At 43.6% G+C, this 27,914-nt stretch overlaps 1 protein-coding gene and 1 pseudogene across 1 annotated transcript; both read right to left on the bottom strand.

Annotated features, from left to right (window-relative positions):
• Positions 1–2,216: 2,216 nt before the first annotated feature.
• LOC136459624 (probably inactive leucine-rich repeat receptor-like protein kinase At5g48380) lies at positions 2,217–3,165 on the bottom strand. The gene is made up of 2 exons (XM_066459461.1): positions 2,770–3,165; positions 2,217–2,660 (listed from the first exon to the last, which is right to left on the bottom strand). Exons 1-2 carry the CDS (start codon positions 3,161–3,163, stop codon positions 2,257–2,259), a joined length of 798 nt encoding a protein of 265 aa, XP_066315558.1. The 5' UTR covers positions 3,164–3,165; the 3' UTR covers positions 2,217–2,256.
• Positions 3,166–17,137: 13,972 nt separating this feature from the next.
• On the bottom strand, positions 17,138–17,890 carry LOC136456974 (probably inactive leucine-rich repeat receptor-like protein kinase At5g48380; annotated as a pseudogene).
• Positions 17,891–27,914: the final 10,024 nt, after the last annotated feature.

The raw sequence follows: 27,914 nt of genomic DNA, 5'->3' as shown, positions 1-27,914 counted from the left end.
GGGCAGGATGTTTATTTTGTGTCTTATGTTTATGTTAATTATGTCACTCCACTACTACTATGGTTTGTAATAATTATCGAACTTAGTTTGTAAGGTTTGAAACAACTGGTTTGTAAACTAAGTTATCGTAAGACTTCCGCTATTTTACTCTGATGTATATATTTGAATAAATGTTGTAATACTGCAATGACTCTGTAATGTGATCCTGCTCGGAAATCGTGGATGATTCGGGGTTCCCCGAGGACACCCGACAAACTTCTTAAGTTACCAGGAACATATGCATAGACGTCAAAGGTCGTTGGACAGTGACAAATGCATGTGGGTCCTATAATTTAGGAGGTTCTACCACAATTACCCCAATTTACTGGATCATACATATCAATAGTAAAAACCGGTTCTTCATCGACACGAGTAGATTCCATCGTAGGAGAATTAAATATGGGCTCATGATCACTCACGTTATTATCATCCATGTCGATGCCAACATTATATTCTACAGGGCCTTCATCTTCTTCTTCTAGATGTGTAGTTTGTTCCTCCACAGGAACTATTGCCCACTCATCTGGATTTGTTGTAGTGCTTGTATTGCTCTTAAAAAATTTGTCAAGAGCTCCTCTTTGTGATTCTTTGAATTCCTCTATCCTTCTCTTCTTTTTTTCTTTTCTCACTTCCAGATGCATGCTTTTTGGGCAGCATGAGTTCACTATAAGTTTAGAAAAGTAGTAAGAAATTATTAAATAAAATTATGCCATACTAAATTTAACATGATCGCTGCATCATATGGGGTTCCTAAATCCGAAACCTAAATTAGTCGAGAATAAAGATTGGAGACATTGAGACAAGAGAAGTTTCGTACCTACCAAGACAACCCTGCCGAGCAGATCAGGGCAGGAACAATCGAACAAAGATGCAGGCACGGCACACTCCCACAGGATCGCCGTCGCCGACGGCCACTCCGATCGCTCGCAGCCTCGGCCTCGCGCAGGAAGGCAAGATGTCGGCAAGTCGCGGCCGCGCGGCTGCATCGCAAGGGCACGCGCACGATGTCGCCTTGTGCGGAAGCTGAATCAAACTCACGTCTCAACGCTAGGCCTGTTTGCTTCTTTGTCTTTTGGGTTGTGTATACTAGTATATACTATACCTACTAATATACTAAGGGTTGGGCCCCCTGGCCTCAAGGGCCCAGTTCAGCCGCTCCTCTTGCACCCCCTAGGGCTGGGCCTGTTCATCTAAAGCAATTTCGGAGCTATGGACTACCGGAGTCTCGCCGGCCCGCCGTCTCGGTTCTTCAATCCTCTAGGCGCCCAAGCTGCAAGCACGCGACTAATTGTGATCGAGAGATCGAGGATTCGCCGTTGCTTGCTGGCTGCGCGTGCACGACTAACGCACAATGCCTAATGATCTGAACCAACAAGGTGAGATTCAAGCTTTGCTCTTTTCTCTTCTTTTTTCATGTAGAAAAATTATGTCTACTTTCATTGCTAACATCATCGGCTCATCCCTCATGCAGCAAGATTGGAGCGCATCAGAGATGATCAAGATCGATCAATAATTTAATACAATCTAGTCACATTCATTAAACGGGATATTTTCTTTGAAGTAGACGAAAGATGATATAATTGAGATATTGATGTCACTTAGAAAGCGTCAGCTAAAATAGTCACATAAGTAGTATTGTAAGTCTCTTACTCTCTTTTATGCTTATATTTAAAACTATCAGCATGGTGTTTGAACTATGCATATTGTAATTTGTGATTGTTTTCAACTTAATAGTCACATATGGTTTTATCGAATTGTACAATATTTTTTTGGTCGGCATATCCTTAGAAAAGTCAAAACGTCTTAAAATTTAAAACAGAGGGAGTACTTCTTTTATTCAGGTTATATTCAAGGGGCGTCATACATCATTTTTGAAAAAAAAAGATACTTCTTTTATGCAGGCTATATTCAGGGGTTCATACTGTCTACGGTTTTAGACGCTGCTACAGCATAAGAACACAAGGGAATAAAATATGTTTGGCAAGTAAAGTGGTGGAGTTGTCGCCTTGGACGTCTTCTCTCAGAAACAAGCGTTTGAGATAGAAATCTTTTAAGAATTAGCTGGATACGGATGCAAAGGCTGAATATTTCTATTTTATAAAAAAGGCTATTATATGTATAAATTATGGATACGCAGCCCAATCTTTATATTGAATAAACATTCATTCATAAGGATATATGCATAATGTATCACGTTTGGTTACTAGCACTATCATGTCAGGCGCACACAGGGAAGATGTAGCGGCGGAGACTCCCACAGAACAGAAACCATTGCGGGAAGTAGAAAGCCACCACGAAGCCCACGACGAATCCCACCGCGCCGCCGACGCTGGATGCGTCGTTGACCCTACGCAGCCTGAGATGTATCCGCACATGGAACTGCCTCTTGCACTTGCCCAGCGGCGCCCCGCAGAGTCCGTCGTTGCCGGCGAAGTCTTCGGCTGAGAACTTCTGGAGAGAGCCCGGGATGGGACCTGACAACGAGTTATCCGCAACATTCAGCAAAGCTAACCGTGAAAGACGATCGTCCATAGTCTCCGGGAGCCGTCCGGTGAACCTGTTGTGCTCAAGGCTCAGCTGGTACAGATATGACAGGTTTCCGACGCCGCTTGGGATTTCGCCTGAGATGCTTCCGTGCGTTAGAGAACAATACAATCCCATGTGCTTATCATTTGCATTTTTATATAGGAACAAAAAGTTTGGAAACAGAGGTTAGTTAATTTGTACCACCTGAGAAGCTGTTGTGCGAGAGGTTGAGAGATGTGATGAACGGCAACTGCCTGGCGATGTCTCCGGGGAGGGGTCCTGAGAGGCTGTTGCTTGACAGGTCCAGTGACACCATGCTACTGCAGTTTTGAACGCCTTGAGGGAACAAACCTTCAAGCCCCATGTTGCCGAGGTACAAGGACAGGACTCTGCTTTCAGATGGATGCCAGCATGCAACGCCGGTGAACTGGCATATGTATCCTTCGGTGTCGTTGGAGAACTCCCATGAGTAGAGCGCGCCGTTAGGATCGCCCAGTGATTGTTTCAGGCTCTGCAAGCACAGGACGTCACTGGCGGTACCAGAACACGAGGATAAGCCGCTTAGGAGCAGTATCCAGATGATCATGAGGTTCATCATCATGTAACCAAAGGCCACAGCTTAGAACGAGCCTGCAATGGTGTATTCAGAGTGTTGGAGTTACAAGCTTGCAGCTAGTGATCTCACAGCCGGCTAGTCGTATCGTTCCCGTCCATTATATAGTGTGTTTAGCACAATAGCACTTTAGTTTTATCAACTCTTTTTTGAGTAAATCTTAGAAAACGCGCGTGTTGTATTGTATGTATCTCGTGTAGGGTGGGACCAAGAAGTAGGATTTTAAACATGAATATAAAACCGTATACAAACAAATAACAAAAGCAACTGATTCTGAAATTTGTTCTTTTTTTTTTTTTGAGCCTGGACTCATAGCGTATAAGTTGTAGTATCTGTACTCTACACAACACACTCACACCATCCGGTGCCTGGACTCATATTGTTTTCATCATGGATAAGTAAACCATGCCACCTATTTTCTCTGTCTAGTCTATTGCCGGTCTGCTTCTACCAAACTTCGTAGCGTTTGCAAGGTAAGAATGGGTCAGAGAAGTGCATTGGAGAAAGAAGTTGACAAGCACGGAAATTGATGGAAAGCTAAATTAATAATTTCTCCTACTTGTAGCGCAAGACTCAGGCCTTCTGTTTGGTTCATCGGATGTTTGAGATATAGTATTAAATATAGATTAATTACAAAACTAAATACATAGATTGAGATTAATTTACGAGACGAATTTTTAAGGCTAATTAGTCTATGATTTGACAATGTGGTGCTACAGTGACATATGTTAATGATGGATTAATTAGGCTTAATAAATTCGTCTCACGGATTGCTGACGGATTCTGTAATTTATTTTTTTATTAGTATCCGAACACCTCATGTGACATCACATGTGACATTCGATGAGACACCTCTTAAACTTTAGTCCCTGCGTCCAACCCCCCTAAAGTTTAGTCTATATTCCATCGGATGTTTAGATACATGCATGGAGTATGAAATATAGACTAAAAATAACTAATTGCACAAACTGCGTCTAATTTGCGAGACGAATCTTTTAAGCCTAATTGGTCCACGGGTGGACAATGTGATGCTACAGTAAAACTACAGTACATGTGGTAATGGCGGATTAATTAGGCTTAATAAATTCGTCTCGCGAAGTACTGAAGACTTCTGTAATTTGTTTTATTATTACTATTCGAACGCTTCTATATAACACTCCGATATAAGCCAATGTGACACCCCAAAACTTTACATCTAGATTTAAACAAGGCCTCAAATATATACTACTCCCTCCTTTCCCATTAACTGGCGTACACCGGTTTTTCATTTTGGCCATAATAGGAGGCGGACTGCAGATGGGGAGTCAATTAATTACTCGAAGTAGTAAAAAATAAAGCGGTGCATGATGTCAAATGCATAGAAGCCCAGGCAGGTGTGGCTGCTCTACAGGCGGCATCCAATCAAGGCATTCCTAGACTGATTTTGAAGGGACTCAATGATTACAGTGAAGACCCTGCAATTGGACGAGATGGATTTATGTCCTGCTTCTGTCTTGTACAGAGAAGCAAGGGATTTGATTAGATTATGTTTTGTTTCGGTACAAGTTTTACATGTTCCTAAATCTTCTAGTAAATGTGCTCACGAGTTAGCTCGTTTAAGCTTTGGTTGGGACCCGGATCAAAAACATTTTTGGTTTGATCCCCCTCCCTAGTTTTGTAAATGATTTGGTGGTTCGCGACTCTACTGGACCCAATCTTAATGATTAAAGTCTAAGGAGTGATGTTCGAAAAAAAAAAAAACAAAGAGGTGCATGCATGGCTATTAACAGTTTCATGGCGTGAAGTAGTAAAAAGAAACACCCTTTTTTCTCTCGCATGCCGTACAGTAATTACTTCCATGCATGACATGCGGTGATTATTGATGCTGAGTTAATACATGTCTTGGTATCAGAAATGAAGCCCATCACGCCAGTTAAATGGGTTCCTCCGTTCCCAAATAAATCAAATATTAGAGTTATCTTAAGTCAAATTCTTTAAAATTAACCAAGCATATAGAAAGAATCACGTCAATAATTATGACACCAAATAAGCACACTATAAAATACATTACATGTCATATCTAATGATATCAATTTAATGTCTTAAATATTAATGTCCTTTTATATAATTTTGTTCAAAATTAAAAATTAATTTAGTATATATCAAGTGGTGATCATGGGCTCTAGTCTAAAATCTTGCAGTGGTGACAAGGTGAGTTGGCTAGATGGTTCTATAGTATTGCTCCGGTCCTAGGTTCGATTTCCCATGGAAGCGAATTTTAGTCTAGGGTTGATTATACTGGAGAGCTCTGCTCCACGGTCTTTCTTTGAAAAAGAGGCAAAATTGTTTTGCTTAAATGTTAACTCTCTTAAATAGTGCATGAGTAGTGCTAATCATGTCTCTTTCATGTGCATCACATAAGCATAAGCATAACTTTAAGTTGATGCATTTGTTTGATCATGTGATTCTTTAATTCCATGCAACCCTTTTGTGGTGATGTTTGGTGATGTAACCAAATGTTGCTTGATCACCTAAACAACTTAAAACAACTTAGGATAAAAAAATGAAGTAGGGTTCATGTTGATGAACTAGCCTAAAAATGCTTCTAAGTGTTGAATCAATTATTAGCACCTTTTTTATGCTCTTGCTTTGACCAACATATACCACCTCGGTCCCGAATAAATCAACTATTAGAGTTGTCTTAAGTCAAAATTTTTAAAATTAGACTGAACTTATAGAAAGAAACAAACCTATAGCTATGACGATGTCAAATAAACACACTATAAAATATATTCCATGGTGATGATACTAATTTGATGTTTTAAATATCAGTGTCTTTTATATAAATCTGGTCAAAATTAAAAATTAACTTAGTACGACTCTAGAAGCTGATTTATTTGGGACGGATATTTAAGTGATACGGTTTTATATTGTTAACTCATGGATTTCTTTTCTTGAAATACATATCAAGAGTTTAAAAAAAACTATAAGGACATGGTCTGAATCTATTTATAACATTTTTTATGTGAGAAAAATAAATAGTTTGATGCAGAATAGTGCTTGAACTTGAACTTGTAAAGTATTAACTTCACGGGTATATATTATTAAGAATATAAAATTTAGTATATATTATTCGCAAGAAAATATAGAAGGAAGCAGTAAAATACATTGTCATCAGAATTAACGTTTTCTGGAGATACGATTTCCTCTCCAGTCGCAAATGTTGGAATTATTTTCTTTTTCTAAAAAATGACGATTCCCTCTCCAAGACGGCATACGGTGGAACGGGTAGAACCCGCGTCAAGTCAAGATCAAGAGTCAGTCTCCGCTCTCCGGCATGGCGGCTGCGTTGGTCAGAGTTCATGTCAAGATAGTAACAGGCGCGTCTAGTAGCTTGTGCTGATAAATTCAAAATAACGGCTATACTCTTTCATCCATTTTTTTGTTTAATTAACTAATTTTATCTAAAATTCTAAACGCTTTTATGTCTCTATAAATAAAATGCACTATAAAAATACATTCAATGACTAATCTAATAATATTTATTTAGCATTTAGTATTTTTTATATTTTTATATTTATTTTTTAGATAGAGAAAGATCCGGGTAAGAGAAGGGTGCGGTAGACGTCAGTAGGGGTCTGTTTGGTTACTGCCCCCGCAAGCAGCTTGTCAGGGACCAATAGCAAGGTATCCGAAGAGGAGAAGTTAATGGTCATTGATATTGGTTCACCCAAGTAGTCAAGTGCGCGACTACAGCTCCAATCGACCCCACGTGCGCAGGTTCCGCCTCGACCGACTGCTGGTGCACGAGCTCTAGCTTGCCCGACCACTGGGGACGGGCTCCGCCTCGCTCGGCCTCTGGGTCAGGGGCCCTGCCTCGCCCGACCACTGGGGGAGGCTCCGCCTCGCCCGACCTCTGGGTTGGGGGGCTCCGCCTCGTCCGGCCTTTGGGTCGGGGGCTCCGTCTCACCCAGCCTCTGGGTCGGGAGCTCCGCCTCGCCCGACCCCTCAGGTGCGGCTCTCGACGGAAGCCCATACCACCGTCAACCACTACGGGTCAGAAAAGTATGACCCAAGGTCAAACTTGTGGCACCGTGTAGGGGGCAGGCACATCTCATTATGACCCGTGCCCGCGACATGTCACTCCAGGAAATTCATATCACCAACAGTGATGAACGCGTGGTCACTATGCCGACTACTCCCTGTACGGCCGCTGACCAGCACGCTGATTCGCCATGTCGTCCGCTGAGACGGAATGGGACGCCACGACCCGCTGACAATGCCAGGGCGTGGCATCAGCGGCGAACAGACGTCCGGCGTGGAGCCGTCCTTGTCACCATCTACAGTGTCGGTGGGGCCCGCATAAAGGGGAAGAAAGGGCCGAACGGTCCTAGAGGCATTCTTCTCCTTGACTTTTCTTTCTCTCTCTTCTTCTCTGTAACCTGCCCTTCCCTTTGGACTATAAAAGGGGAAGCAGGACGTCCCATAAAGAGCACGGCTGTATACGACTCGATACGGCTATGCACACATACCTTACACGCCTTAGCAGCACAAGCACACATCAGAGACTTGGGATCCTTTTCCTCTCTCGCCCGTTTGTAACTCCTACTATAAACTCTCAGAAACACGAGCAGCGACGACGAACTGGACCTAGGGACTTTCTGTCCGAACCAGTATAAACCTCGTGTCCTCTGAGCACACCATCCGAACCAGACGTGTAATACTAAAAATTTACTGGTCGGTAACTCAAAACACCGATAGAGCTCTTGGCCAGGCAGACGATCTCAACCCTACCTAGCGACACTGCCTGGCCCAAGCAAGTTTTCCACGCATAGAACCAAACATGCCCTAGGTGCAGGCTAGGCGCGCACAGGCACAAGTGCACAACGTCGTGCTAGGCATTGCCGTTGAGCTGTGCAAGCTATATATATATACTGTTTTGCTATAATATACCTGAGTACATCCTGTATATAGAATGCACCCAGACCGGCGGGAGCAACCAGCGCACCTAAGCGAATACATGCATGCATGGAATTTTTTATTGGTTCGAATCTTTAAAACAAATTTTCTCCTAAACTGTAACCCCGAGTGACAAACCGTTTGCTGCATCCGACTTAAAAAAATATATTCTGAGCAAAACTAGATCCAATATGGATATATTTTTTATCCTTTAAACGAGTTGCATGTCAATATACTACCAATTGTAACTCTGTCTACCACCTAGTTGCAACTACTAGATTATAATTAGTTGCAACCAGTGCTAAATACGCTACAGCCAAGTTATAATTGTGTTGTAGAAGTGCTTGCAACTCATAGAAGTCATAGTACAACATATTGCAAATACGTATTTGAAAAAAAAACTTCATCAAATACAACCTTCATTGCAACCAGTGCTAAATACGCTACAACCAAGTTGCAATTGTGTTGTAGAAGTGCTTGCAACTCATAGTACAACATATTGCAATTACGTATTTGAAAAAAAACTTTTCATCAAATACAGCATTCATTGCAACCAGTGCTAAATACGCTACAGCTAAGTTGTAATTGTGTTGTAGAAGTGCTTGCAACTCATAGTACAATATATTGCAATTACGTATTTGAAAAAAACTTCATCAAATACAGCCTTCATTGCAACCAGTGCTAAATACGCTACAGCCAAGTTGCAATTGTGTTGTAGAAGTGCTTGCATCTCATAGTACAACATATTGCAATTACGTATTTGAAAAAAAACTTCATCAAATACAACCTTCATGGATCTCGTTTTGTTAAGCATACTTTTTTTAACAACCTACTTCAAACAGAACTAAAATCGGATATATAGTTTAGAAGATATCGTATTTTTTGTTTGGAATCAACAAAAGAATCCCTGCATGCATGCTTCCTGGTGGGTGGGTTGAGCTGCTAGGTGGCATCACGTAGTTGGTTATCTCAATTTAGTTTTGCATGCAGGAGCATAGACTTACCTCGCGCTCGCCGCTCGCCGCGCTCCGCGCGTCTCGCCGCTCGCGCTCGCGTGTCGGGTGCACTCGCTTCACAGAATGCACCCAGATGCATTTTAGCCTCGTCATATATATATATATATATATATATATATATATATATATATATATATATATATATATATATATATAATCTTTTTAGATTTAGAACAAAGAAAAGTGAGTTTTTAGAAGGTGTCTATTTTGGCTTCCAATAATTTCTAGGAGCATCTCTCTAAATAATAATAACTTGTAGGAATCTTTTTTTACCAAACACTTAGAGATGAACTGTGATAGAGTTGTTCAAGAAGGCGTTTTGCAAGCCTTACAAATTACAATGCTGAAATGTGCATTACAAACAGAACCCATCATTTGCTAAGTTGCTGTGTAGATAACTTTAGTGAAAACGAAGGGCCTTCAAAAGTTTAAGTCCCAACACCTTCTACTTCCCTCGCTTGTTTGTCTTTTGCCAGCGGTTCCATCCCTACGCCGTCCGCATATGATTCGCTTGCTTGCTCTGAAACTTTTGTCTGACATCAACCTCCAGAGGCCAAATAAGCACTTCAATTGTAATACTAGTTCTAGATCACTAGGAGCCTAGATCTAGCCGGGTACTAGCTGTTGAATGGAAACATGAGCCCTAGAACATCTACTAGTGTAACGAGAGAGACAGAGAGGGGTGGAGTAGAAGATCGTGTCGAACCTGACACCGCTGAGGAGGATCCGCTCGCGTCCGCCATAGAATCGGTGTCTGCGCTAGGGCAGCGACGGTAGGTGAAGACGGCGTCGGTGATGCGCGGTGGCGACCGGCGATGATGGCAGTGGAGTCCGGTGACACAGTCCGGATGCGGCGCAGTGCTGTGGTGGAGGTGCTTCCCATCATTGGCTGCGCCCCTCACTAGATCGAGTTTAGGGTTTGTCGGTGGGGAGCTCGGCTCAGACGAACCTCGTGACTTGAGCCGCCGGCCCCCACCTCTATTTATTACGCAGTGTGACAGGGGCCCTCTAGCCATAGTGGGCTGGGCGCCCCCGATCAGTGCGCGAATCAATGGCCCAACTGGACCATTGGGCCTAGTTTAGAATTAGAGATCAATCTAACAATCTCCCCCTTGATCTCCTACCATCTTTCAATTTCATATCATTTACTTTTGTTCATTCCATTATAGATTAGCGCATAGAGCATGTTTCAACGTCACGGTCAATTGCCGATAGATTTAACAGCTATAACGCACCACTCTGTTCTAAAATAGATACTAAACTTTTGGGCCTTCTTTTATCCAGGAATTATAGGCTTTCCCTTAAACCCATGCCGGCTACATGTTCTCTAAACACGTTGGGTGGTAAGTCTTTTGTAAGTGGATCTGCGAGCATCTTTTCGGTACTTATATGCTCAAGACTTATGACTTGATCCTGGACTTTATCTTTCACAACATAATATTTTATGTCAATGTGTTTGGCAGCACCACTTGACTTATTATTGTGAGCATACTGTACTACTGGATCAGTATAACTTAAGTGGTCTATAGATGTTGTCAACCACCTTCAAACCGGATATGAACTTTTTTAGCCAATTCATCTGCCCCGTTGCCTCATAACACGCTACAAACTCGGCATACATTGTGGACGATGTAGTGACGGTTTGCTTTGAGCTTTTCCATGAAATAGCTTCTCTTGCGAGAGTGAATACATATCCAGACGTGGATTTTCTATCATCTCCCGCATAATGAGAATCTGAATATCCCACTATATGGAGTGAATCAGATCTTCTATACGTCATCATGAGGCCTTTCGTTCCTTGCAAATAACGCAAGACTTTCTTTACTAATATCTAGTGTTCTGTTCCAGGATTGCTCTGGAATCTGCCAAGTAACCCGATAATAAATGTCAAGTCAGGGCGCGTACATACTTGAGCATATTGCAAGCTTCCGACAGCTGAAGCATATGGAACCGCTTTCATTTGATCGATCTCATATTGGTTCCTGAGGCATTGAAAATCCCCATATCTGTCGTCCTTGACTATAGGAGCATGTGAGGGACTACATTTGTGCATATTGAATTTCTTTAAGATTTTTTCTATGTATGCTGTTTGTGATAGTCCTAATACCCATTTACTTCTATCTCGGTGAATCTCGATCCCTAGAACGAACGAAGCTTCACTAAGATCTTTCATATCAAATTTTGAGGACAAAAACTTCTTTGTCTCCAGTAGTAGACTGACATCACTACTAGCAAGTAAGATATCATCCACACACAGGACAAGGAAGATAAACTTTCCATTCTTAAACTTTGTATAGACACAATTGTCCTCTACATTCTCTTTAAACCCAAAATTCCTTATTGTCTGATCAAACTTCAAGTACCACTGTCTTGAAGCTTGTTTTAATCCATAAATGGATTTCTTTAGGCGGCATCCTATTCGTTTTTTCCTTCCATGACAAAACCTTTCGGTTGTGCCATGTAAACACTTTCCTCTAAGTCCCCGTTGAGAAATGTTGTCTTTACATCCATCTGATGTAATTCTAAATTGTAATGTGCCACTAATGCCATTATGATTCTGAAGGAATCCTTACATGAGACTGGAGAAAAGGTCTTATTGTAATCAATCCCTTCTCTTTGTATAAAGCTTTTTGTCACAAGTCATGCTTTATATCTCTCTATATTTCCTTGAGAGTCAAGTTTTATTTTGTAGACCCATTTACAACCTACTGTTTTGGATCCTTTGGGAATTATTTCCATGTCCCAAATTTTATTGGCATTCCTTAGTGTTGTATACTTTATAGTCAGCAGGAATAGCTGATTTCTAACTCTTTGAGACCTTCTAGGGGCCTCCATATTTGGCACATCTTCTGTTTGAGGCTGTTGTTGCTTCCCCTCATGTGTGGCAATAGGTTCTATAGGATCCTGAAGAACAGATTCCTCATCATCATTCATTGTTGCCACAGGCGGAATAACAACAGGTGCTGGCACCACAGTATCTTACACTATCGGTGTAGCGACAACAGGTATTGAGAAAAATGGCTCATAAATCATTGGAGTGGGCGCATACACCCGCTTCACTTCAAGGTCAATTTCTTGAACTACCATGCTCCCCCTGATCATTTCATCCTCTAGGAAGACAACGTGTCTCGTTTTCACAAACTTTGTATGCCTGTCTGGACAGTAGAAATGAAAACCTTTTGACTTTTCTGGGTAGCCAATGAAATGGCAACTTACTGTTTTAGAATCTAGCTTCCCAATGTTTGGGTTAAATACTTTAGCCTCAGCAGGACTCCCCCCACACGTAAGTGGTTTAGTGATGGTACTCTTCCTATCCACAACTCATACGATGTTTTGGGCACCGACTTACTTGGTACTCTATTGAGAATATGAATGGTGGTTTTTAACGTCTCCATCCACAGGCTCAATGGTAAGGTGGAGTAACTAATCATACTGCACACCATATCCATCAGGATATGATTGCGTCTTTTAGCTACTCCATTCTGTTGAGGTTCGCCTGGTGTAGAATACTGGGCTACTATACCATTCTCCTGTAAGAACCTTGCAAAAGGTCTAGGAACTTGGCTATATGGGATATGCCGACCGTAGTACTCCCCCCATGGTCGGACCTGACTATCTTAATCTTTAAATTATGTTGGTTTTCAAATTCTACCTTAAATATCTTAAATTTATCCAATGCTTATGTTCTTTCTTTGATTGGATAAATGTAGCCATAACGGGAGTAATCATCTCTGAATGTTATGAATAAATTATAACCATCCACACTCTTTATAGGAAATGAACCACAGATGTCTATGTGAATAATCTGTAAAATTCCTGCGCTTTGTTAGACATTTTTCTTAATTTTCTTTACATACATTCCTTTTATGCATTCTCTGCATTGTTCTAAATCTAAGAACTCTAATGGAGGAAGAATATCATTCTTAACTAGTCTTTCTATTCTCCCTCTCAAAATATGGTCTAAACGACAGTGCCATAATTTCTATAACGCATCGTGAGCTCTCTTTCGTTTTCTGTTTACATCCGCAGACGAGGATACATTCTCATTATCGCACGCAACATTCCCATCATCTCATACAACAATCACATCATCACGTAGTGATATCAAATAAAGCTTATTTTGTAAGATAGCAAGACCAACACATGCATCATTAAATGTTATCTTACATTTTCCATTTCCAAAATGGCAATCATATCCATCATTGTCCAAGCATGAAACACTAATCAAGTTTCTCTGTAAAGAGGGAACATAAAGAGCATCTCTAAGTAAAAGTGTAAAGCCATCAGCAAGCTCTAGAGAAAGATCGCCAACGGCTTCAACATCTGCTCAAACTCCATTTGCAACTTTAATGTCTTTCTCTTCTTTGCTTAGTCCTCGTCGAACAGAATGCCTATAAGGAATTAGCAACATGAACAGTTACACCTGAGTCAATCCACCAAGTAGATTTTGAATACTGTACATACAAGGATTCATTTATGAACGTAATAATATTCTCACCTTTCTTTGCCATGATCATCTTTAAGTAATCAGGACAATCTTTCTTATAATATCCTGTCTTCTTGCAATAGAGACACTGGTCTTTCTCTACTGTGAACTTGTTCTGTTGAGGCTAATGCAGCATGGGACCCTTTCCCTTTGACTTTGAGGAGCAGTTAGCATTATTATTCTTTTTCTTGTTGTCTTTCACATAATTGATAGTGCCACCATTGGCAGCTTTCATTCTCTCCTCTTGCACACACATAGCCATGAGCCTCTCTAAGTCCCACTTCTTGGGCTGTATGTTGTAGTTGACAACAAAAGTGTTAAATTCCTTTGATAAGGAAGTAAAAATCAGATGGATAAGAAACTCTTCCTTGAGAGCCAGATCCATTGGTTTTAGCTTGATGTCAAATTGCTCATCCTTAGTATGTGCTCTCTTATGCCACTATTTCATGAGCACCTCTCTGTCACCGACTGCTTTATTAGCTGGGTAGCATATGTGATGAGGACATCGCCATGCTGGACACACCGACGCCATGGTCTTCCCCAAGTTGCAATTCGTTCCCAACTCAGCTGCCACGTTGCCCTCGGATTCAGCAGACACGTCGTCACTGTTTCGGTCATAACTTTCTCATACAACATCGAAACGGGCCGTTCTTGGATGCGTTGGAAAGGGGACGACGACGCCGTCGTTTTGGATCTAGTCCTAGCTCCAGAAGGTCCGTGGATCATTCTGTGTGACCACGGCAAGGTGCTGCGTCACCTATTTGGGCCAACTTGGCCATGTATCGTGTCGGGCCTTAAGCCCAAGTTGTGGGCGCCCAACCCCTGACCGTCCCCAACTCTAGGTCGAGTCTTAGACTATAAACACAGCCGTCGCCACTGCTACACAATTGGGTTTTGTTTAGAGTTTAGTTTTCCATCGAGAAACTGAATCGTTCATTGTAACTGTGGTGACAAATCCTTTTACAGTGATCCAGAGCCCCCATTCTTGATCTCCTCCACTGTGTCGATTAGTCCTTTGGAACCGAGTTCTAGAACCCTCTATTGATATTCGCGTCATTCATATTTGCAATATCAGATTGCGTGTTTTACCTTCTTGCTTGTGCTCTTCGATTCGCTTGCAGGAAAAGCCTTCTTGGCGAGGTCAATCAAGTTGTGCTTGGTTGATAACCAACGGAGCAGTGGTGTAACGGTTGCAGGGTTCGAATCGCGTCTGATTTGAAGCCGGATCGCCAACGTCGAAATCTCCACAAATCGAACTTACCGGCTACCTCTCGGAAGATCGGACCTGTACTCATCAATATGTCTTTGAAGAGCCAGTGAACTGACTCTTTATTCTATCGAGGTACTCGGTGACGGTGTCACACTCTAGGATTGAGCACACAATTGCAGGCTCAATTGTGTTCTTTATCACAACCATACATTTCTTGTTGGTAGTGACCCACTTCCTATGCTCAAGGTCATAGGACATCCTTTAGGATGCAAAATCCCTCTCTTATTGCCCAAGCGGCATCAACCTCATTTGTCTCCCTCACTGGTGTCACAGGCTCAGTGGGACACGGTGAGGTGATTACCCAGTCCACCTCAGCCAAGATGAAGGCTAGGTCAATCTTTTTCTTCCACTCCGTGTAGTTATCATCTTTGAGAGTGAGGATCTCTTTGATATAACCCATCAAGTTGTATCCGCCTAAAAACACAATTCATATAGAGTGAGAACATAATAATAACAATTACATGTCTTAGTTCCAACGTTGGTTAAAATTAAAACATACAATTATCCTCTACACTAATTCTACATCACCATTGGGCAGAAAATAGAATTAATGCATGACAAAACTCATAAATAACATCATAATATTGCCATTAATGAACGTTGGTCAGAATAATAACAATATTATAATCAACTAAAAACATATCCATTTTCAAAATAATCTCAATTTAGTGAATTTTACCCACAAGAAATTTCTCTTTTCTATTTTCTTTAAGCCATTTATTCATTTTCTAGGAAATACATATTTACTGGAAAAAGAAAAAACAAAAAACTGATTCAAAATGAACACTATTTTCAGCCCAGCCCGCAAAACAGCCTGGCCCTCTCTGCTTGCGCGCGCTGTGCTTCCCAGGCCGCAACCTGGGCCTAGGCCGCCAAAACCACGTGGCCACACGCGCCCGCCTGGGCCGATCGCTGGCCCGATCAATCTGCATCGTCTGCGCCGATCCAACGGCCGAGCGGCATTTTCGTAGGATAAAAAAACCCCGGCCACGGTCGCCCCTGAAACCCTAGCCCATTCTTTTCTTTGCACTCTCTGTCTTCGCCGCTCTCCCTTCTACTCTCTCTTGCCGAGCGGCGGCAGCGGCGGCGACCACGGTGGCTGTCGGCGCCGGTGAGGAAGACTGCCACTGGACCAAGTCTGGCTCCCCTTCCTCCTTTTCCTTTCTTTTCTTAGCCCCGCGAGCGACGGAGCGCAGTGGACGCAATGTAGGGGATGGCGGCTCCGCCGTGGCACCCCTCGCCGGCGCGCGCGTGCGGCTGAAGCCGCGCGTTGCACCATCGAGCGGCACCACGGTGGCACCCTTTGGCCCGAGCCTGAGGCAGAGATCGCACGGCGGCGCCCCTCCCGCCCCGACGGCTAGGGCTGACTTCCCGCGCAGCGTCCAATGCGATGGCCGGCGGTGGAGACGGAGCGGGCGAACCCTAGGTAGGAGCCCCTGACCCTTGTTCGTTCACTCTTTTCCATTTCTCGTTGTGAGTTAGGGTTAGGGTTTCGTTAGGTAAGCCGCCTTGCTAGCTCTTCCCCTTTTCCCTCCTTTTTCTCCGTTTGGATGTTGTTCGTTCTTCTCGGATTAGCCCGATTTGGGGATTAGGGTTTAGTTGGAGTTAGGGTTTCGCTTTTCTCTTCTTCCCCGAGTTTGTTTCGAGGGTTAGGGTTCGGTGACCCTCTATTCTTTTCTCAGATCCGAACGGATCTACTCTGTGTTTAATTGTTCACTCGTTTTAGATCTAAAACCCTAGAAACCTGGCTCTAATATCATTGTTGAGACTTATAGGATCACTAGGAGCCTAGATCTATCCGGGTACTAGCTGTTGAATGGAAACATGAGCCCTAGAACATCTACTAGTGTAACGAGAGAGACAGAGAGGGGTGGAGTAGAAGATCGTGTCGAACCTGACACCGCTGAGGAGGATCCGCTCGCGTCCGCCATAGAATCGGTGTCTGCGCTAGGGCAGCGACGGTCGGTGAAGACGGCGTCGGTGATGCGCGGTGGCGATCGGCGGTGAAGGCTGTGGAGTCCGGTGACGTAGTCCGAAGGCGGCGCAGTGCTGTGGTGGAGGTGCTTCCCGTCACTGACTACACCCCTCACTAGATCGGGTTTAGGGTTTATCGGTGGGGAGCTTGGCTCAGACGAACCTCATGACTTGAGCCACTGGTCCCCACCTCTATTTATTACGCAGTGTGACAGGGGCCCTCCAGCCATAGTGGTCTGGGCGCCCCCGATCAGAGCATGGATCAAAAGCCCAACTAAGCTATTGGGTCCAGTTTGAGATGATAGATCAATCTATCAGAAGGCCACCACGAATCCTACCACAAAACCAGCAGCCGCGCCAATACTGGACTCATCATTCATCCTGCGGCTTCTAGCGTCACATTTGGTCGACAACGGTTCACCACAAAGCCCTCGGTTACCAGCAAAGCTCTATGCCGGAAATTTTGTAGGGAATGGAATAGGCCCAGACAAATGGTTGTCTGCAACATTGAACTCTGATAATCGATTAAGAAAACTAAATTCCCATGGAATTTCACCGCTGAGTCGGTTGCGCTGAAGATTGAGTGTGTTCAGGTATGACATATTTGAGACAGCAAGTGGGATTTCCCCTGAAAAGCTATTGTATGAGAGGTCCAGACTTGTTAGAAATGGCAGCTAGCGTGCAATGTCTGAAGGGATTTCTCTAGAAAAATTGTTACGTGACAGGTCCAAGATGTCCATGCTTGAGCAATTCTGAAGACCTTGAGGAAATTGGCCTTGAAGACCCAAGTTACTAAGACGCAAAGCGAGAACCCTATTCTCAACAGCGTGCCAGCGTTGCACGCCCGTAAATGAGCATATGAAGCCATTGGTGCTGTCGTAAAAAATCCAAGATTTTAGTCTGCCGTTGGGATCAATCACTGACTGTTGTATAGTCTTTAGGCATTGGACATCAAGATCAGAACCAAAACATGAGGACAAGCCGCTCAACAGCAGCAACCAAAGGACGAACTTGGTATTATCAGACATCCTAGACATGGATTCTTGGTCAAAAATTGCAGCTTCTCAATTCCCACCTGAGCTTCTCGAACATGTGTAAGAAACTTAGAATACTCAAATATACACCACTTGCAAAGAAAAACAAAGAAGCAGCAGACGGACTACGGAGGCATAGGACTCCTACTTGTTTTGCTTTTCTAGCTGATGCTACTGACTGAATGGGTGTGCAACTGCTAGCTGTTTCTTGCTAGTGTATTGGACAAGATCAGGTGTAACAGTTCCTCCTCGCAAAGCAGAACTGCAGAAGCCACCACTCACAACAAATCATAGATGAGTGGACAAGATGAGGTGTAACAAAGGAACTCACCGGTTCCTTCCTCCACATGAAGCTGAAGCTTTAAACGCCAGAGGGGAACAATCAGTGTTGACTTGAGACTTTGTAGCAGGAAGACCGAAGACGGACCCAAGCGGTCTGACACTGACACCACGACAAAAGTAGGCTGTTCATGTTTGCGTGTAAGGCCTTGTTTAGTTGGAGTAATTTGGATTTTGGGGCTACTGTAGCACGTTCGTTTTTATTTAGCAAATAGTGTTCAAACATGAACTAATTAGGCTCAAAACGTTCGTCTCGCAATTTCCCACCAAACTGTGCAATTAGTTTTTCTTTTCGTCTACATTTAATGCTCCATGCACGGGCCGCAAACATCCGATGTGACAGGTACTGTAGCAACTTTTTGGAAGTTGGAGTGGAACTAAACAAGGCCTAAGGTAAGTTCTACTATGCTGATGCGTCGCATCACAAACTTATGAGGACAATGGCTAAGTTGTGAAGATGGCGGGTAATTTCTTTTAAGGAAAAGTCCCCAACTTATTAGTAGTGGTCTACTCTAACTTCTCACCTCTAAAATTATATATTATATCCCTTAAAATATTGAAAACCATCTAAATAACTCTATAAGCCTTGTTTGAAAGCAGTTTTGCTGACGTGGCATATTTTACACAACCCCTAACATAACAAGGGTTGATTATATATCCCTAGCTATAAAACCTGATATTGTACGCGTCCAACAATGGTCGAATAACCCACCGGATGGTCTGGATCGTTTGGACACCGTATCCCACTACACTGGCCTAAACACCCATGCTTACACACAAGTATATCGGCTGCCTTCCTATCCTTGCTCTTTCTAGGCTTGCTCCACCTGCCCGATGAGCACCACACCGTCTCATGCTCCACCTCATGACACTCCTCGAGGGCATTGAACTCATGCCATGCCTACATCCTTGTCATCCGATCCCTCTCACATCCTTGTCCCCTCTCATTTTCTCTTGCTATGGCTACCTAGAAAACTAAAGGACAACTAGATGGAGGATGTGGGAGGGGCCGTTTGACGATGGTGTAGCGTGGTGGTTGAGCTCAATGCTATTGACGAGTTCCGAGATGTGGAGCAGGAGACAAGATGTCTGCTCGTTGGGTGGTAGGTCAGCCTAGAAAGAGTAGGGAGGTGGTGGCAATAGATGGATCTATGTCCAAGCATGGGTACTTAGGAGTATGGCGGGATACGATATTCAAACATCCCTATAGGATCATTAGGGGGTTGTTTTAACATTAATAGATACTTTAAGGACTATAGAACAACAACAACAACAACAACAACAACAACAACAAAGCCTTTAAGTCCCAAACAAGTTGGGGTAGGCCAAAGTTGAAACCCAGCAGAAGCAATCAAAGTTCAGACATGTGAATAGTTATTTTCCAAGCACTCCTATCTAAGGCTAAGTCTTTGGGTATATTCCATCCTTTCAAGTCACATTTTATTGCCTCTACCCAAGTCAACTTCGGTCTTCCTCTGCCTCTCTTTACGTTACTATCCTGGCTTAGGATTTCACTATGCACCGGTGCCTCTAGAGGTCTCCGTTGGACATGTCCAAACCATCTCAACCGGTATTGAACAAGCTTTTTCTTCAATTGGTGCTACCCCTAATATATCACATATCATCGTTCCGAACTCGATCCCTTCTTGTATGACCGCAAATCCAACGCAACATATGCATTTCCATGACACTTATCTGTTGAACATGTCGTCTTTTTGTAGGTCAACATTCTGCACCATACAACATAGCAGGTCTAATCATCGTCCAATAAAATTTGCTTTTTAGCTTCTGTGGTACCCTTTTGTCACATAGGACATCAGATGCTTGGCGCCACTTCATCCACCCTGCTTTGATTATATGGCTAACATCTTCATCAATATCCCCGTCTCTCTGTAGCATTGATCCTAAATATTGAAAGGTATCCTTCCTAGGCACTACTTGACCTTCCAAACTAATATATTCCTCCTCCCGAGTAGTAGTGCCGAAGTCACATCACATATACTCAGTTTTAGTTCTACTGAGTCTAAAACCTTTGGACTCCAAAGTCTCCCGTCATAACTCCAGTTTCTGATTCACTTCTGTCCGGCTTTTATCAACTAGCACTACATCGTCCGCGAAAAGCATACACCAAGAGATGTCCCCTTGTATGTCCCTTGTGACCTCATCCATCACTAAGGCAAACATAAAGGCTCAAAGCTGACCTTTGATGTAGTCCTATCCTAATCGGGAAGTCATCCGTGTCTCCATCACTTGTTTGAACACTAGTCATAGCATTATTGTACATGTCCTTAATGAGCCCGACGTACTTCGTTGGGACTTTATGTTTGTTCAAAGCTCACCACATAACATTTCTTGGTATTTTCTCATAGGCAACATATCATGTGTAAACCAACCAACCTGTGTAAACTTGGAAACTACCAATCAGGACCACTGGATGCTGATCTAATAGATGGGGTGAGGGGGCTTAAGCGCAAAAAAAAGGACGGCGGGTGGGGGGCTTAAGCGCAAAAAAATCCCACCTCTCACCCCATTCATTGGATCAACATCTAGTGGTTCTCATTTGTAGTTTTCAAGTTTGCACAAATTAGTTGGTTTGCACCTGATACGTTGCCTTTATCATAAGCCTTCTCCAAGTCAATAAAAACTATGTGTAAGTCCTTCTTCTTCTCCCTATACCGCTCCATAACTTGTCTTATTAAGAAAATGGCTTCCATGGTTGACCTTTCGGACATGAAACCAAATTGGTTCATAGAGACCCGCGTTATTGATCTCAACCGATGCTCGATAACTCTCTCCCATATCTTCATAGTATGGCCCATCAACTTAATTCCCTGGTAATTATTACAACTTTTAATATCCTATTTATTCTTGTAGATCGGTACCAATATACTTCTCCACTCGTCAGGCATCTTGTTCGATAAAAAAATATGGTTGAACAGCTTGATTAGCCATACTATAGCTATGTCCCCGAGGCATCTCCACACCTCGATTGGGATACCATCCGGTCCCATCGCCTTACCTCTTTTTATCCTTTTCAACACCTCTCTGACTTTAAATTCTTGGATTCTCCGCACAAAGCGCCTATTGGTGTCATCAAAAGAGTCATCCAACTGAAAGGTTGTGTCCGTATTCTCACCATTGAATAATTCGTCAAAATACTCTTGTCATCGATGTCGGATCTCATCCTCCTTCACCAAGAGATGCTCCCTTTCATCCTTAATGCACTTAACTTGGTTGAAGTCTATTGTCTTTCTCTCACGAACCCTAGTCATCCTATAAATGTTCTCTTCTTCCTTCGTACTCAAATGTTGGTAAAGATCCCCGTACGCTCTACCCTTTGCCACACTTACAGAACACTTTGTAGTCTTCTTTGCCACCTTGTACTTCTCTATGTTGTCCACACTCCTATCATGGTGCAAGTGTCTATAGCATTCTTTCTTCTCCTTAATAGCCCTTTGGACTTCCTCGTTCCACCACCAAGTATCTTTAGCCTCGCCTCCACTTTCTTTGGTTACTCCACACACCTCTAAGGACACCTTCCAAATGTTGGTTGCCATCTTCTCCCACATGTTGTTTATGTACTCTTCTTCCTTCCAAGAGCCCTCTTTGATAACCCTTTCCCTAAATATCTCTTACGTCTCCCCTTTCAGTTTCCACCACTTTGTTCTTTCAATCTTAGCTTGTTTATCCCTACGGGCACGCACCTAAAAACGAAGGTCTGCCACCAAAAGCTTATGTTGAGAAATAACACACTTCCCTGGTATCACCTTGCAACCCAAGCATGCTCGTTTGTCCTTTCTTCTTGCGAGGATAAAGTCAATCTGGCTAGAGTGTCGTCTGCTACTGAAGGTCACTAGATGAGATTATCTCTTTCTGAAGAAAGTGTTGGCTATCATCAAGTTAAAAGCTACCACAAAGTCCAGAACTTTCTCCCCCTCTTGATTCCTACTACCATACCCAAAACCTACATGAACTGCCTTGAAACCTACGCTTGTAGTACCTACATGCCCATTAAGATCTCCTCCTATAAAAAGCTTCTCACTACTAGGTACAGCTCTAATCAGACCATCTAAGTCTTTCTAGAACTGTCTCTTAGCACTCTCGTCAAGGCCTATTTGAGGGCATACGCACTAATTACGTTTAAGACTATATCACCAACGACAAGCTTGACTAAGATAATCATATCTCCTAGCCTTCTCACTCCCACAACACCATTTTTGAGGCTCTTATCAATCAAAGCTCCTACTCCATTTCTATTCGCGACTATCCCTGTGTACCAAAGGAAAACATGTATTGTCCACCCCCTTCATCTTCTGACCCTTCCATTTAGTCTCTTGAACGCATAATATATTTACATGCCTCCTAGTCGTGATATCAACTAATTCTCTTAACTTACCTGTAAACGACCCTATATTCCAACTACCTAAATGGATCCTAGTTGGTTCGACTAGCTTCCTTACCCTTCGCATCCATCGATTCAGATGTGAGAACCCTTGCTCATTTTTCACTACACCCGGACGCCGATGTAGCACGTCACTAAGGAAACGATGACCCAATCCTTGCTCACTTGACACCATGCCCAGATCGCGACAAGGCACGTCATGTGGCAGAACCACCCAAAATAGCACACTTACGGAGATGCTCGTCTTCCACCAGACACTAAGCACCCCGAAAGCAAGCTATAGCGGGCGGTATCCGTCGGGCACACCCCAAGGGAGAACCCAAAAGATCCACATTTTTCCCAAGGATCCAATAATGAGAACGAGTTACAATACTTATCCATTTCATACATCAGAGTTTCTTAAAAGTACATTATTACAATACCAAATATCAGAGTGCAAAATGATAAACAGCGGAATCTAAATAAACATCTAGCGTTAGGAGCGAGGATTCTGTCTGAGCCCACCAGAAGAATCCTCCACACAAAGGTACTTCTCATGCATCACCTGCAACAGGGGTAAATAAACCATGAGTACACAATGTACTCGCAAGACTTATCCGACTAGTGGGAATAATTTCCCGACTCTAAGGAATATGATAAGCTATATGGTTTGCTGGTTTCTTTTGACAGAAAGCAATACTAATAGTGAGTCCTTAGTTATGTATTATTATTATCAGCCGTATTAAGTTATCATCTAGCCAGTCTATATAAGCACATGTTCTACTTTCAAGCAAGAGTTGAGCAATTAGTTTCATTTCTTCTCCTTTCACTTTCATTTCTTACTACGGTGCTAAACACGAGACAAGCCGTACTGAATCGTCCGGTGATTCACGAATCAATGTGCCCAGCTGGGTGCCCCGAAGACACACGCCCCGCTTGTACCCCAGGCACAAGCAGGACTAACCCATTACTCTCCTGTCCCGGGTGTCTAGGTCCCCATCCAAACTTGGACTCCAAGCCCCACATCCTGAGTCCCGGATTCAGTGTGGTGCAAGGACCTCCACCACCTCGTCTTCCCATCAGTCGGTCCGGAAAGAGCCGGATCCACGACAAGAGAGCAACAAGTCTTCCCTGCGCCCATACCCAAGTATGCGCTCGGGACAATAAATCTATGACTTGCCCACGATGCCTTATGCAACGACCGGTCCTTAATCGACACGGACAGGGAAAAAATGTAACCGAGCTATGCCTTGTTGGCCGCAGGACACAACCCTTTACACCCACCAAAACCCAACCATATTCCTGCTCGGTCACCATTTTCCTTTCCACCATTTTATCATGAGTGATCATATTTATCACCTATTTGCGAGTAACGGCAGGTTACTCACGCTACCGATATCCTGAGCATAGCAGCTACTTGACCTGTACTAGTAGGACTCATAGGTAGATATATTTATGCATGTAGTTTCTATAAAATGTCTGTAACGTAAATGCACATCATAGATATATATTCAGTTATGATTCAAAATAAGGGTTATGCACCGGGGCTTGCCTTCAGCGGGCACGGTGTCAGCAAAGTCAGTGACGGGCGGCTCCGGAACGTCCTCCTGTACGAGGATCTCCTCCTCGTACTCTTCGACGACTTCGTCGTACTCCTGCTCGTCGAAGGTCACGATCTCCAGTGGCGCGTTCTCTATATGCATGCAGTGATGATGATGCAATGCTTAGTAATACAGCAACAGCAACTCTTAAAATAAGAATACATCTACCAAGTTACTAAGCTAACTCTAATGACTAATACGCAAAGTTACCTATTATTCCTACTAAACAGGCATGAAACATTTCATGTATTATCTTAGCAACTAAAGGCATCCTTATTGCTGATATCAATTTACTATATATATGATAAAACAAGGTGCACTAGCTATCATATTTATCAACATATTCTAAGGCCACAAAAATTACAGTGAGCACATAATAATACAATGAACCTACTGTAAAAGAATTCTAGGGCTAGCACTTCTACCAATGCATCATAAAAATTCATTCTCTAAATAACCATAATAATAATACGCATCTTGAAATAATAAAGTAATCCTAAAGGTATCACTGAACTATACGAACTAATTACACTAACAGATAGATCATGAATTTAGGAATCTAACAAAATTTATTTCACAATAAATAAATAAATTCAATTGAGCTCTAGAGTTGAAGAAAATGATATTATTGGAGAAGGATAATCATGCTATTGGACTTGTTGACTTGCACATGACTGTGGGTCTAGAAATACTAGATGAGACCGTGGGTCAAGAAAATAATAGAGAAGGAGGATGAAGGAATTCTTGTAGGCTAGCTACCTCGGAATTGAATGAAGTGCCGCATACGGTGATCGATGTGCGGAGGCAATGTAAGAGGAGAGACACCAGGGAGCTTAGCAATTGCTTGCCTTGCGTGGAGCGGAGCAGAATCATATATAGCACTAGTTGTGGGTGGTCATGACAAGCTAGGTAGTCTGGAAACACGAAACAAGTTGGCAGGGTTGTCCTCTGGCTCCGTGCCGTGTGCGGTGGTGTGGTCTTTGGTCATGAGAGAATTAATTCAATGATGGACTTTGAGTGGTCTTGGACTTACGAGCACATCAGGACTGGAGTGTGCTTTGGACGAAACGTGCTAGGCGGTGGCGCTGGTTCATTCATGTCGGTCAAGGAATTAATGGGGGAGGAGACCACAGGTCAAGGAAATATTAGAGAATGAGAAGATCAATTGCAGACTAGCTATCTCAGCTGATTATAGCTCGGGGAGAAATCGATAGACGCAGCTCTCTCGGGCAAGAACAGAAGAACTTGATTTGAGAGAAAGAAACAAGTGAGCAGCGGAGCGGGATGGCTCGGCGGCTTGGCGTGTCCTTTTAAAGACAGGAGACGCAGGAATGGAGAAGCAAAGGCGCGACAGCGACGCGTCGTAAGGTTAGTGGCTAACTAGCTTGCTTAAAGGTAATAAAGCGCCGCGGGAACGACGTGATGCTGCGGATAAACAGTGTTTTCTGCGGAGCTATAGTGTTTCCACGCGTGAACAGTGTTTTCCACGGGCGAATAGTGATTTCTGTGCTGCTACAGTACTTTCTCTGACGCTGCAGCGCTTTCTACGGGGTTACACATTGCTACAGCTCCATGACGTGCTGGAAGGGCAGTGGAATAGACTTTCCATGATTATGAGAGGGAAAGGTGCTGGTGCCTTCATGTAGGTCAAGGGATTAAATGGCGGAGAACAGCAGAGAATGTATCGCAGTTGCTTTCATATGTCTACAGTGATGGCGTGAGGAAAGGGTGCGTGCACTGATAATTTAGCAAGGTGATTAGCAAGCGAAGTAAAGGCGGGGTAATTAGAACAACGAGAGATGACAGTGGCGCATCGCGAGATTGATGGAGATATAAATCTTGTCAAGTGGTATGCTAATAATTAGTGAATGATAATAATTTATCATTTGACTTTGTGGCTATGGAGCTCTCACGTGGAGAGAGATGACGCTGGAAAGACAACTTGGACTTCATGACGCTTGTTGGACTTGATGACCTGGTGGATCCTAGTGAATGTTATTTGGGTACATTAGTGGGGGTCAAGAATAATGGATGACACACCAATTCTACGAGCTGCTGCGGTCGGTCATCTTCGTTTGCTGAAGAGCGCGTGCAACACGCTAGAGGCTGCTGCCTAACTCGCCATTCATGACACGGCGAAGTAATGACACTGTGGCGAAACATGCCGGTGAAGGATACTGCAAACGTGCTATGCGGGCTTGCTCTACGAGTGTGCTGAGGCATGCTCCGAGGATCAAGAAGGAGATGAAATAGCGAGAGATGGAGTTGGATCAGGATGACAATAGTGAGATGAGTTGTGCTGGAGAGTATTTGGACAAGGAATAAATTAGAGCTCAATTCGAGAATTAGTGCAATAAAATTTAATTTCTCATTTACCACATGCAATAATACATAAACATGATGCTCATGATATGGTTTAGTGTTTTGATTAAGGCGTAACACCAAGGGTGTTACACGTCACCAAGGGGGTGCCGACCCGGCCCTTGCCCATTTAACACCATACCCGGGTTCCGATATGGCGCGCCGCTAAGAGGGTTACGCCCCAACGGTTTTCTTTCGGGTTTCATCTTCATTAGAATGGCTAGTTTTAACGTTGGCTCGCCACGCCTATCACAACCATCCTTCTTTACCAGGGCTTAAGACCTGCTATGTTGAGACAACATAGGCGGAGTTACTTTAAGGACTATAATATCACATTTTATAGTTAAGGGGGTTAAGCAGTCAACTCTAGATATGTGAGGGGTTATATAAACTTTTTAATATGTCACGTCAGTAAAACCACCTTCGAAACCGTCTAAGTATTGTTTAGACGGTTCTCAACAGTTTAAGGTCTAGAATAACTAGAATTATAGGTGACCAAACATCAATTTATCCATCAAGCCAGGTGAAACTTGTTTTGCAGCATTGTGACCCCTTAATAGTTAATAGTTGCAGTCCCCCTACCGTCCGCCTCGATCCAATTCACCTGCATCATTAACTTCGTCTCGCCTCTCTCTCCACCTTGGACACGTCAGTGGAACCGCTACCGCCTCCCCCATCGCCACTAACGCGACCACGCCACCGCGCCGGTTGTGCGTCGTGCCACACATGTCAGCGTTGGTGTGCCACCAACTGCGCCCGTCGGCCCGTGGCCTCACTGCACTCGGCCGTCGAACCACGGAAGTGCCGGAGGTAGATTGCCACGATGAGCTGAGCGGCCACGCTGACGCTGGACTGGACGCGTCCATGATCCTGCGCGGACCCGGAAGTTGCCACTTGGCGCGCTTCTTCCGGCAAGATGTCGGTGTGGAAAGCGAGCGTTTCGGCAGGTCCACACGCGCTTGCTTCCACGAAGGAGCTGCCTTCTGCCTTCCATCGAGAACGCACCGCAGTGAGGCTGGGAGAGTCTCCGGGTGTCAATCGTTTGTACCCAATGTAAACTAATCAATTTCAAAACTCAGTGGTCAGTGGGGCATTTTGTGATGGATGCCGGCATGCATTCTTGCCGGCCTCCATCCATTATGTGCCAGATGGTGGACAGGAGGAGCCCTTCCTCCCTCCCTCCCTCGCTGAAAGACAAAGGTCGAGTAACCAGTCTGAAACTGACAACACTAGAAAAATAGGTGGTACCTGCCGTACAGGGTCAACGTTTTTTTCGCATAAGGTCAGTGCACTGATGCCATCACATCGTGACTAACAGACTAAGCAATACTATATG

The sequence above is a fragment of the Miscanthus floridulus genome, chromosome 6 (assembly GCF_019320115.1).
Source record: "Miscanthus floridulus cultivar M001 chromosome 6, ASM1932011v1, whole genome shotgun sequence".
In the NCBI taxonomy this organism is placed as follows: Eukaryota; Viridiplantae; Streptophyta; class Magnoliopsida; order Poales; family Poaceae; genus Miscanthus; species Miscanthus floridulus.
This window is presented reverse-complemented; position numbering and strand designations above follow the sequence as displayed.

Coding starts and splice junctions, on each gene's coding strand:
- LOC136459624 (XM_066459461.1), bottom strand. CDS start 3,163: ATGATGAACCTCATGATCATCTGGATACTGCTCCTAAGCGGCTTATCC. Junction 2,661..2,769: donor CTCGCACAACAGCTTCTCAG/GTGGTACAAATT, acceptor GAAGCATCTCAG/GCGAAATCCCAAGCGGCGTC.